Below are 13,331 nucleotides of genomic sequence, written 5' to 3' on the forward strand. Positions count from 1 at the left end.
ATCCCCCAACTGTGGGGTGTCCCCCCTAAGGGGGCACGGCTGGGGCCCAGGACAGCCCCCCACAGGGGGTGGGGAGGGAGGGCGCACCGCCCAGCTCGGTTCCTGGCCCGGCCCCGGGCTCCCCGCCCGGGGATCCACTCCCGGCCCGCGCCAGGGCCCCCGACCGCCGGCCGTGGCGGGGGATCTGCTCCCGCGACCCAGCCCTCGGCCCTGGCTCCGGGGGGGCGGGGAGGGCACGGCGGACAGGAATAAGGGGGGCCCACTGCGGTACCTAATGGAAGCCGCCTCAAGGCAAGGGGTGCGGCGGCCCCGCCAGTTCCAGCTGCCGTGCAGGGCCGCCGTCTCCCCGCAGGGCCGCGCCGCGCCGCAGCAGGCTGGCCCTAGGGCAGCGCCGTACTCAGGGGCCCCCGCGCCGACTGCCCCGGGACGGGCCGAGGCGCCTCGCCGCGCGGCCAGGGGGCGCCGTGAGCGGTGCAGGCGGCCTCCGACCAGCAGGCGGCGCGGCCTCCTTCCCGGCCCGGCTGCGTGTGCGTCCCAAGAAGCCGGTCAGCGCGGCGCTGAGGGACTCAGGTACCGGGATGGGCAGCGGCAGGAGCTGGCCCCGGCGGCGGCGGCGGCGGCGGCGGGAGGGGGGGTCGGGGAGAGGCCGAGGCCCGGGCCCAGCCGCGAGGGCTGCCGAAGGGCGCAGGCCCCGCACCTGGCCGGGGTCCGGCGCCGCCCCCCCTGCCTGGGCACCTCGCGGGCAGCCTGACCCCGGCGCGCCGAGACTGGGCCCTGGCGCCGCTCGCTGCTGCGGGAGCTGCCACCCCCAGCGTGGTGGAGGCGGCCGGGCCTGTCCTGGGAGCCGGGCCTAGCCCCATCCAGGGCCAGGCTAGCGGAGTTACAGCAGATGCCGGCCAGAAACCCTCCTGCCCTTTAGCTGGTAATCGCCTTGTGGCAAAGCCTGGCTAAGCGATGGCTTTTGTAAAGCCCCGTGGCCGCCCCTGGCCCAATACAAGCGTTAATGTGTAAATAGTGTGGTGCAAACTAATCCCAGGTACAGGGGAGGAGGAGAGGGGTTGTGCATTCCCTTGTGTGTTGAAAAACAGCTGTGATGCTACTGGCTTGGCAACCAGGTAGGTTCCCAGTGTGATGTGGTCGCACAGAATTAATGCTGTGTTGAGCTACTGTAGGCAGGGGTATAACTGACTAGTTTTTAGCACCTCGGTGTCAAGAACATCCCTGACAAATTGGACCCTCTCCACAAAATTGTCATGAAGCTGTGAGAAGACTAAAATAGCTAACTGCATAGCCTGAGTGATATAACTGTCTACAAATACTTGAAATGTCACTATGAAGGCAGGGGAGGGGCCCTTTGAAACGATGAAGGGTAGAAAAATTAGAAGTAATAGAAAGAAAATGAGTGAGGAAAAAAAATTCCCCACCTTACAGTCCAACTTGGACTTACAAAGGAACGTGAGCAAATCTATAAACATGTACAGCTTGCCTAAATACTAAGAGGAGTGTGAGAGACGTAAAGATGTACCAGAACATTAAGCATGTAAACAGTAAGGAGGCAGAGCAGTTCCCTTTTTGTTCTGCCAAAAATGTAACTAAGACTAATGGGGTAGAATTAAGAAAATGTGGTCTATCAGGAAAAACTTTCTCACAGTGAGATGATCTGTTAGACTGAAATAGTCTTTGAAAAGAAATGGTAGACATCTCATTTTAAAAGGTACTGCCATTTATGATTTGTACTGTGGTAGCACCCAGAAGCACCAGATGAGATTGGGGTTCACTTGTGCTACATACTAATTAGGGATTGTCTACACATACAGCACTGTAGCAGTCCAGGTGTAGCACTTAATGAAGATGCTACTTTGTCCCCGTGGGCATAGGTATTCCACCTCCTCAAGAGGCAGTAACTATGCCAACAGGAGACGATCTCCCATCAACATAGAGCTGTCTCCACCAGGAGGTCGGTTGGTATAACTAAAGCCATGAACAGATACAAAATTTGTATCCGCATCCAATCCCCAATCTGCAAATGTGGTCTGCAGATATCTGCATCTGTGGATTGGATATAAAGCAGGTATCTGCAGATTTGCAGGGCTCTAGATATAAAATTTGGATCCATATCCATCTGTGATCCGCAAACAGATGCAGATATCTGCCAATATAAAGCGGGTATCAGCAAATTTGCAGGACTGTAGGTATAACTGTCGCTCAGGGCTGTGGATTTTCCACACTCCTGAGCGATGTAGTTATACTGACATAAGTCTGTGGTGTAGACCAAACCTAATATAGTTTTAGTTCTGTGTTTTGTTGTTTTTAAAATTATAAATTACAAACCAGTAAGTTTTAGTAACAGGACTGTATGTTCTATATTTTTAATAAGCTATGAAAGTAATGCAGTGTTTGCAGCCCAAATATAGAATCATGCTAGTGCATGAGCATCAAAAAGTGAAAATGACTGGACGCTCACTTTGTAAGTTGAAGAGAAAGGTGTGTTGGGGGAGAAAACCAACCATACCAATGGTGAAAGGTTTGATTTTTAATGTTTGTAATAGCCTAAAATGATATTAGCTAGCTATAGAGGCATAGATTTTTAATATAGTTTTTAATCTGATAATCTTATACATACAGTAGGGAACAGTCCTGCACTGGCAGACGAATGATTAGATGATTGAAGAAGTCTTTCACTTGTAAATTCAGTGGGCTAAATTCTGTTGTATTCTGCAGCCCTTTTACACTGGCAGAGTAACATAAAGGGCAGCCTCAGCCACCGGAGAATACTCCTGGTGTAAGGTTTTTTCCTTCGGTGCCACAGACCTGCCAGAATAGAGCTATGCTGCTCCCTCCTCACAGCCCCCAGTGCAGTGGAAGGGACCAGAGTACATTGTATAGTTAAAGCTTTTCTTGGTTGTGGAGCAGCTCCTAAAGTACTGTTGCATTTGAGAGTAATTTAGAGCTACCTTCTGGCAATTATAGTTCAAGAGCAATGGAGTTTCTGCCCCAATGATTTTAATAGCTTTGAGCACTATCCTTGCATCGCTAAGGAGTTGTCTATACAGGGAAATGGGCCACAATAAGTTATTCTGCAATAGGACCCTGTAGGGACACTTATTCCAGAATAAGAATGTTCATACAGAGAGCTATTCCAGAATAGCTATTGTGCTTTAAATGCATGCTCTTCCTTATTTTGGAATAATTTCCCCATGTAGACAAGTCCAAAATCTCACACAGTGTGAGTTCACTGTAGTTTCTTTTTTTCCATTTCTTCCCTGGAAAGCTGCCTTCCACCTTTTAACTATTTTAATACCAAAATAAACAACATGGCTGTATTTTGTTTTGGGTGGTTTTCCTACCATTTAATGCTATTTTTATTCACTAGAATATTTTGGCAGCTTGTCATCCAACATTTTCTAAAATCTTGTGTGGATTGTGAGGGACTAGCAATAGATCAAAACACGTTGTGAGAAAGTCTAATATTTTTGTTCAGCAGTGCCAAAAAGGATAAAATAAAAGTTTGTATATAAGTGCTGCTTACTATGAGCACTGCTGTTTAGCCTGAAAGACAGAAAAGAGGCTAACACAATGGGAAGGAAAAGAGATACTATCGGAAGGCTCTAAAAAGTATAATAAAGAACCTGAAGGAAAAATTTCAGCAACCAACATTCTTATTGACATTGCAGTCTGACTGTGTGTGGTCACAGTAGCTCTACGTGTTGTATATTTTTTATTTTTTGTATAGTTTCTGACCACTCTTTCTCCTGATGTTGTGAATTGCCTCGCAAGATGTTTTTAGGAAATCTGGGTATTGCTGTTCATTCTTTTGGGCATTAGCCTTCATTGTAAAAACAAAGTGTGTTTTAAATAATAATTAGCTTTGGAGAAGAGTCACTTGGTAATAAGACCAAGTAAAGCTATAATGGAATTGAAAGAAAAAAAGATATTTGAAGAAAGCTTCAGTTTTGCAAAATGTGAAAATTACAATTTTAGTGTGTAATTAGTTTTAAAATTTCATTTTTCTGATGCAACTGCTATTTATATCAGTTCCTGTCCTGAAAATCTTACAGTCCAAGCCCCGAATCCTGCATACATTTATGTAGGTGCTTATCTTTATGCCTTTATGTCAGTAGGACTACTCATATGTACAGTTAAACGTGTGTAAGTGTTGGCAAACTCTGGCCTAAGAAGACAAATTGCATGTGAAATGTGGTGGGAGAAAGACACAATCAAATATATATATATATATATATATATATATATGTTTTTACAAATGCTAGTTTTTAAAGTTATTTTTAAGATCAGGTAAAATATCAGTTATCCCCATTTGCCTGTTGGTCTAACCATCATTAATTGCCTGACCTTTTTGCTATTTTGGCAGAAGTGCTTTGATAGCAGTTGACACTGCACATCAGCAGATACTGCAGTTTGATTAGTGTTTTTGTTTTGCCAGGATTTGCTGTGCTTTCTGAACCTTTGATTTTTATGTAACTTACTGAATGTGTTGAGTAACTAGATAGGGGAAAAAAAAAAAAAACTAATCATGAAAACTGCTAGCCCATGAATGCAGAGGAGAAAATTTACTTTTTAGAGAGAAAAATGTTAACTTTAAAATAATGTGCTAAGTGCCCCTATTATGTTGCCTTTGGGTTCATTACTGGTTGAGTGAGTTTTGATTAAACAACTTGCAGCTCACTTTTAAGTATAATTGAATTACTGAATTAAATATTCTTACTCCCATGGAAGAAAATATTACTTCAGTTTAGTAAAGAATGGTGAGGCTCTTCCAGAAAGGCTCTGACTTTTTACATTTTTATTTGACTTTTTAATAGATGCAACTCAGGATGCAATTGTGTTGTTTGTGTTTTAAAAATCCATCATGAATACAAACATTTGAAAGTCAGGGCATTCACAATCCACTGGCAAGTGGGACATTTTTGCTTGTGAGTGTGGGGCCCAAAGATATCAATTTTTCAAGAATTAAGCTTTATTTTTAAAAAATGAATTTTCTGCCTCTTACAGTTGTGAACATAACCATCCAATTGTGAATTGAATGTAAGCTGATTGATGCACAACATTGTTTTCCTGAATTTTCACAAATTTACCAAGCAGCAGAGTAGAATTAAAAGACTCTTGTCAGTTTAATTGTTAATATTCAAAATCTTGTAAACAGCAGTGTAACTCTCAAGAATCATGTCAAATTCATATTTCTCCTGCCTGTAAAAGCTATATCGTCACCAGACGCACACAAGGACAGAGAAAGCAACAAAAAAAAAAAAAAAGAAAGAAGAAGCTAGGCCAAGGGTTGAGTAGCAGAGACCCCTTCTGATAGCCACAGAGGTTCTTCAGGGAAGGAGACAAAATTCCTTCAAACTTCCAGCATATAGGGGGTGGAGCTTCAGCAGGTGATTATAAAAGATGGAATATCTTGTTAGAAATCCCTGCACCCTCACCAGCATCTGGGGCTTCTCACCAGAGCCCGGCCCTTCGACTTTATTAGTAAGGCCACCCCTTTGTCTTTTTGATTTACCTTTGGCTCTTAGATGTCTTTTTGAGTTCTGGGTATCTCATCACAAAAAACATCATGACAGCTCGTACTAATTGGCACACTTGTTGTGACTCTGGTACTATGGTGTATAAATGCATTAACTGGCAATCTCAGCAGAGTGGCTAAGGACTGAATGTACATAGAGACTGAGCTGTCTGTTCATCCCTGCAGGTTGTCTCTCCTGACTCAGAGTTGAGGCATACTGTTGGGTGGGGAAGTTGTTACTGCAATTGGCCTTGTTTCTGTTTTGGGGACAAGTAGATTTTAGTTTTAATTCGGTCAGCTTGGCACTTTCCCTGAGTTATAAACTATAAATACAAGGAAACAAAAAAGAATTCCCTACAGTTTTATTTAAACTTTAGAATCATAACGTTTATTTTAAAATGTCATGGGATAGCACAGTAGTCTAGAAGTGATGCAGTGCCCTACTATGTGGGCATCAGAGATGTGAACCTTCAACTCAGTCCCCTCATTCCTGGGCCAGCAAGTCTGGGATTATGCTCAGGAGTCTCGTGGTCCTTCGTATCTGCTGATTCACTCTCCCTCCCTGACAAATTAATCCTTCTAGAAGCAATGTTGGCAGACGATAGCAGGAACTGTTTGCTCGTCTACATGGAGAAAAAGACCAACCTAGCTGTAGCAAGTAATTATTCTAGAATAATGTCCACACGGGGGAGTTATAACGACATAGCTAGAATAGTATCTGTGTTGGTCAGATTCCCTGTGAATACAAGCACTATGTTAGCCAGAAGAGGCAGGATTGGTGGTGGTGGTGGTAGAACTGAGGGCAACAACAGACACTCTCTGATGAAGACAAAAGTAATTGAAACAATTGTCACAAATTTTGGGATCCATGGTTTGCACAGATTTTAAGGAGGCAGTTTAGTTAGCAGAAATTAAAGTATACAGTAAACAGTTTAGTTAAGGTCTGTGTATACAGAGTGCTCCTGCTGTAACCTGATAACTGGAAACTTTTATTTTGTTTTGTGTTCCATAGCAACTTCCTGGATGGATGATTCTTTTGGAAGCAGTTCAGATGCGAAACTTGGGCAAATAGCTATAGTTTATAATTCTGTTGAACAGGTTATGAGGGAGTCCCTCTAGCCTGAAGGAATTGTTTTTTTGTTTTAGCTTTTAATTTTTTTCTTTGCTGATTTTTCTAGAAAAATACAAAACCACCAAAAATAATTCTGAATGAAGAAGACATTTACATTTCTTCAGCAAACATCATTACTGACATCAGGAAAAAGGAATTTAAATTCCAGATTATTGCTTTATGATTTTAGCTACTATTTTTTAAATTTTGACACAAGAAAGGATCAGTGCTTAGCAACAGTATGTACTCATTAGAAATGTACCCTAAAAATGTTGTGCATTGCATCATTTCATGCCACATCAGTTCTCCTACTACCACTATGAATCCTGCCTCTTCTGGCTAACATAGTGCTTGTATTCACAGGGAAATTGACCAACACAGACACTACTCTAGCTATGTTGTTGTAACTCCCCCGTGTGGACATTATTCTAGAATAATTACTTGCTACAGCTAGGTTGGTCTTTTTCCCCATGTACACAAGCAAACAGTTCTGCCAACATTGCTTCTAGAAGGATTAATTTGTCGGGGAGGGAGAGTGAATTAGCAGATACGAAGGACCAGGAGACTCCTGAGCATACTCCCAGACTTGCTGGCCCAGGAATGAGGGGACTGAGTTGAAGATTCACATCTCTGATGCCCACATAGTATGGCACTGCATTGCATCATTTCATGCCACATCAGTTCTCCTACCATCACTCTGATGAAAACAAAAGTAATTGAAACAATTGTCACAAATTGTCCTTGCATAACGTGATGTGGTGAAAGTATTTTAAATAACATTTTACTGACAGAGACTTACCCTCTTCTTAATAGATGTTCTATTTTAATCCATCACATACTTAGCTACGATAAACTGATTCACTGTCAGAAGTCTAATAAATGATCATGTGTGTGTCTGTCCTGTTGCATAGTAAGAGTCATAAATCTGATGTTGTCAATTTCACGATCTTCAATATTGGCAAATAAGCATATTAGTAATAAGGACCTATTGTGAACAAGCACAGCAATGTTTTTTTAATATTTTAAAAGTTTTTACTGAATAGCATACAACACTATAGATGTATAGTGCACAAAATTAAGATGGCTGTGCTAACCTAGAGTTCCCCTAAGCTGACCTGACTCTGTTCGTTAGCCATTATATGGGACTGAACGTTGTATATGCCAGTGAGAACACTGAAACCTTGGGTGACCATATTTCCCAAAGGGAAATGAGGCTAGCCTGAGCTGCTTATCCGCGCCCTCCCCATGCGGGGCTGGCCTGAGCTGCTCACACAAGCCCTGCCCCCCACTCCCTGGATGGGCCTGGCATCAGTGCTTGCCCAAGCCCTGCCTGCCCTCTGCCGAGCCCTGCCTCCCCCTGAACGGGGTTGACATCGCTACTTCTGCCCACCCTCCCACATGTTCCTTTGTAACCTCCGCCCTTTTTTTAATTTTTTTCATTTTATTTTTTTATGAAAGTTTGTCCCATTTGTCCCACTTTTTCAAAAAAAGTCAGGACAGCCGGGACAGGGCTTAAAAAAGGGACTGTCCTGGCCAAAATAGGACATATGGTTACCCTACTGAAACCTTATGAAAGAGCCCATGGAGGTTAAATGTATGGGTAGGAGACTTAACCTAAAAAATGTAAGCACAAATGTTCAAAGGGAGGTTCATGGCAAGGCATAACCCTAGCTAGAATATGTCAAGTGATAACTGACAAAAAAGGGGGGAAAAAGGTAGTATATTAATATAAAATTCATGTGGCTGACTGGTTTGTAATGTGTGTATCTTAATTTGCTGAACAGCACTATGCCAGACGTACCCATGACACTCAATTCTATGTCCCTGAAAGGCAGTAAGTCTCTCCATTTTAGTAACCTCAAGGTACTGAAGCTGTTGACGGTATGTGAACTGTTCTTCTGTAAACAGGCAGAAATAATCTTGGTGGTTTGAAGGAAAGTGATCTTATCTTGAGACCCACCGCCCAAGTCCAAGCCTCTAATATCAGTAAAATAGGAGGGATCAAAGACCAGACAGGATAACCACCTTTAGCATAAGTGATGAGAGATGTTTTAGGACCAAAGTTCCTTTAGCTTTTTCAAGTTATTTTGGATTTCAGGATCCCCTTTTGTCTCCCATATAATTTAAGCTCTTACTTGCAAGTTTTCTTTCAAGAATACTACAGCCACAGAAACAAGCAAGAAGAAATAGTGAGGGGTTATATGCTGTTCGCTGCAGTTGAATGTGAATTCAGCAGGTCGTATGGTGGCACCATTCATCCACATACAAACAGCAATTTGAGAATAAATCACTTATTAAAGAATTGATTTCTGATGGACAGTTGCTCACTGGAACTTGTCTCCTATTGAATAAGAATCTTTTAGGAGCTGCAGCAAATTCAAACTGAAATGTATCATCAAGAGCTAAAAACAATTATCAGTAGCTTTTAAACAAAAAATGTTGCACTGACCTTGAACCTAACTACTGGAAGTCCTTGTTGTTTAGCATTCCTCCAGTATACCAGTGGAAAGAAAATGTGCATGAAGGTTTCTGAGCAGGAAGATATTTATACTTATGAAAAGTGTGATTCAGTAATTTCTCATAAAGATGAAAGTATTAGAACTTATGGCATTAGCCAGCAAATATTGTTTCAACTTCTATATTGAGATTAAATATATGTATTCTGTTTCCTTCAGTTATTGTGTCTACTTTGCGTGAGACAATTGCAGTGAATTAAGTCTGCAAGTAATTTTGAACAGGTATGTTCAACATCGCTATAAATTATTCTCCTAACTGAATGCTCCCAATCCAAAGTATAAAAATGGGCAAGGTTCAGAAAGGATTTTTAAAGGCATCTATTAAATAGTGAAATATTTTGAAACAAATTCTGTCTGTAAAAAATACTTTGGTGCAACTGATTTGCATATATGTGGTTGGTAGGGGAAATGTTTGAATCTCATCAATAAAACTGTGGTGTAAAGTAACATTCTTTTCTGCAACAGAGCAAGATCCGAAAATTTATTTTGGGGGGAGGGGGACAGCACATTCATTATACTGTACTGGGAGGCAGTGTCATCTAGTGGATAGAGCACTAGATAGAAATAAGAAATCTGGTTCTCTCCCTGGCTCTGCCACTAACTGACATGTTGAGTGAGCTTGGCCAAGACACATCCACTCACTGTCCTCTGTTTACCCACATAGGGTAATTATACTTACCTCTTTTGTAAAGCACATTGCAATCTATAGATGAAAAGTGCTATATGAGAGCTAGGTAATATTATTATATGGCAAAGTTTCTCAGAGTATGGTTATTTTTAGTTAGTATAGTATAGCTATAAATCTCACCCACCCCTGTTTAATATTGTTGAAGGAAAATGGGAATGATTACCTCCAACTTTGGTATCTTGCTGACTGGAAGATTCCAGCTCTAAAACTGGATTTTCAGGTCCCAGTTAGTGGAAAGGATTCAACACTTGAATCTCCTTAGTGTGCAGCACATGACGTAGGTAGCGCTGCTTTTGCACTGCCACCAATTCATAAGTCCCATCTGAGAAAACACAAAATATTAGGCCATTAAAAATTGTAATCTCTATTACCCCTGGATACAGTGTACCAACATCTTGGAAAACGAAACTCTTGGGAAAATAGCTAAAGGCAGGAGGAGGGGAAAATGCCAAGTGCTGTACATTAGTGAAGTGTAGATCTGTATATTGTGAACTCTGTGTTTGAGAGGTATTCAGAGCCCTCAGTGGGCTTGGTTCTGGCTACCTGAGAGGTTGCCTCCCACAACAGTTCTGTTTGACTGGAACAGTGAAACTGTAATCCGGTGTGGGAGCGGGAGAGTGAGTGCAGGAGATCTTTCAAAGGAGCTGAATGTAAACTATGGAATTCTCTCCCTAAACAAAAATGACAATAGGCCTTACCATTTTCAGAACTAAATGCAAAACTTACTTATTCAACTTAACTTTCCCTCGTTTTCCACATACCAAAGAAATCCACATGCAAACACGTCCTGTAAACTGAGCAATTTCTCCTACATGCCAGGAAGGAAGGGGGAGAGGGAGCTATTTGTTTCTATTTTTAAATACTTGAGAAGTACTCATATACAGCTGGGATGGAGGAGGAGTCATTTAAGTACCTAGAGAGTGTTTGTGTTTTTCTCTCATGGATAAAATTACATTATTTTAGTTTTGTTTTTATCTTGCATGCACATGTAAATAGGGCTTATTCTTGTCTTGCTGTATTTTTACGTGCAATCCCAGTTGAACAGGAAACCTCACTTTCAGAGGATGTGGGCAAACTGCTTAAGATGGATGCTTTGTTAGTTTAAAAAAAGGAGAGGCTATACGAGCCACTGTCAATTAAATACTCTAAAAGTGTATGACAAAAGAGCAGAAGATTATATGCAATTAAGGAGTTGATGAATGTGGATTTTGTGTTAACTGTCTACCTCTTACATTAACCTCTCCATGTTCTGCATCAGAGAGCTTTGACTTGTTGACATATTCTAAATATCCCGTTGCTGCTAGTCAGAATATTGCCAGTGGTAACTCTCTGGCATTTTGGCTCAGGGAATCAGAAGTAGTCATTAATGTTGGGAAGTCTCATTCACTGGTAACATATTGCATCCTACTGATCTATTTTTTTAAAGGGCAAAAGTAGTAATGGTTACACTTACTCATTTTCTGGGAGATGGCATGAGTGTTCCTAGTTTTTTCCCCCAGCCTTTCAGAACTGATACATTATGGGTGGCACTGACTGGGTGACTAAAGGGTTTTGGCCAGTTGTAACCAGGGATCCTAGTTTTCTGTGATTAAAAAAACCCCAAATTCTCTGATTAAAAAACGATAAAAATCTGTGTTTTTCCGCAATTAGAATGGACGCTGAACTTTAGTTTCCCAAGCCACAATATGTATAGCTATCAGTTGAACACAATGTTTTATTGGTATACAGTAGAACACTATTTATCCGAGCCTCCATTATCCAGCTGTCCGTGTTAACCAAACCACCAGCTGCCTGGGGTTGATCGCCCAAGCCCTGCCACTGTCAGCCCCGGGCGACTGGTGGTTCAGTTAACATGTAGAGCTGGGTAATGGAGGTTTGCCTAAACGGGGTTCTACTGTATGTAAATTTAAAGTGCATTCAAAAATCAACAACAAGAGGAGAAGGTTGTGCGCATTTAATAAGTGACACTGGTACTTTCAGTAAAATTTAGTTAATAGTTAATATGTTTTTATTTTTTCACAAAATGTCAAAACTAAAGATTCTTGAAAAATGCATATTTTGCATTTTTTGTGGAAATGGATTTCTAGGATCCCTGATCAGAGCTAATATCTTTGTGATGCATATGAGAGAGAGGGAGAATCTTTCCCCATGAGTGATCTTGTCTCATCAATGATCCAGACATTTCTTTGTCTCTTCAAGGTACTGAGTGGTAGCTGCTTTACTTAGCTACTCTGACTTTTAAATGTTGGGAAATACAAAGAGGAGAACATCCACTTGCTGCAAAATAAAGTTACCCAGAGTTGGTAAATTCCAAACTTACAAGCTGTTTAAGATTTGACAAATTGTGGCTAGTAGTGTGATTTTACTTGCTAAAGATAATTCCGCCCCTGCTGCTTCTGCCGTGTCTTGTCTAAATGGGCACAAAAAATGTAAGAGAGAAAAAAGCTTGATTTATTAGCAGAATTACAAGCAAAATTACAGATATTATTTTTTCTAATAAAAAATGTAAATCATTTCCCCTATGATCCTCTTGAAAACAGAATAATTTCATTAGATTCTTCCTTTAGTGTGATATTCCCACTGCACTAAATCTCCTGCGGCACTGAAAAAGCAATTTATTGCATAATTCCCATTAATAATACAAATACACTCTGTGATCACACTGCTGTGTTCAATCTGTATGTATTGCATAGACTTAGAATAAATTGATGTCCCCTTAACACCTTTTCTCATTTGAAATGATATCTTTAATTGATTATTTTAAAATAGTCATTTCATATTACTGCAACAAAATGACAATGACCGTATCTTTGTTACACAAGTATACTGCTTGTCTATTAGAAGATACATATTTCAATAAATAGTGCCACATTTTTGGAACGAGTAATTCACTGATTCAAATTACATGCGTTTGTTCCAGGTGCAACAGTGGTAATTCTCACAAATATTCAGAATGCTTGTTTTACAATATGTTTGCTTCTCAACACTATAGTACATACTTTTCTTTTTAGTTTGTCTCATACATTTGTGGTAACTGGTAGATGATGCTCTGTTTTGCTTATATTTAGAGGTGCCATCAAATTTACCTTTCTGAAACAATTTAAGAAGGTTGGTTAGTACTTCAATATTTCTTCTAATCCTTTTAACAAGTACTGATCATGGCAGAAGTAACCCGTTTGGCATACGTCCTGGATAAGGTTGCAACTTCTGATCAGAGCGCTAAATCCACAGTTTATTTATCCAAAGTTATCAAAGGTATCTGAACAAATAAACCATCATAATTGTGCTGTATTTTGATGGTGGAAAACTTCACTAAACCCGATGCAGTTCAAGATATTAGTGTATTTTTTGTTTAACATTTCTGACATTAGGGGACTGGTAATTTTGGGAGGGACTGTTCTACCTTCGTCACTAGTTTGTGACAAAGGTAGAACCACTGGCAGAGGTTGGTAGCCTGCATGTTGGAATACTGGAAATATGTTTTGTGGGCTGGAA

General features: G+C 41.1%; 1 protein-coding gene across 7 annotated transcripts in view; it reads left to right on the plus strand.

Annotated features, from left to right (window-relative positions):
• The first annotated feature begins 438 nt into the window (after nucleotides 1-438).
• ANKRD46 (ankyrin repeat domain 46) overlaps nucleotides 439-13,331 on the plus strand; it is a 29,282-nt gene continuing 16,389 nt past the window's right edge. Inside the window, exon 1 of one of the 7 annotated variants that reach the window (XM_038390440.2) lies at nucleotides 439-570. Coding sequence is in view for 1 of the 7 variants with exons in the window: in XM_038390432.2 (XP_038246360.1) it covers nucleotides 1,094-1,115 (22 nt within the window). In the remaining 6 variants the exon portion in view is untranslated. Of the gene's footprint in view, nucleotides 571-674; nucleotides 1,116-9,348; nucleotides 9,371-13,331 lie in introns of those variants that run through there. The other 6 variants (XM_043507509.1, XM_038390441.2, XM_038390432.2 and 3 more) reach the window with 6 other exon arrangements.

Source organism: Dermochelys coriacea, chromosome 2 (assembly GCF_009764565.3).
Source record: "Dermochelys coriacea isolate rDerCor1 chromosome 2, rDerCor1.pri.v4, whole genome shotgun sequence".
NCBI lineage: Eukaryota > Metazoa > Chordata > Testudines > Dermochelyidae > Dermochelys > Dermochelys coriacea.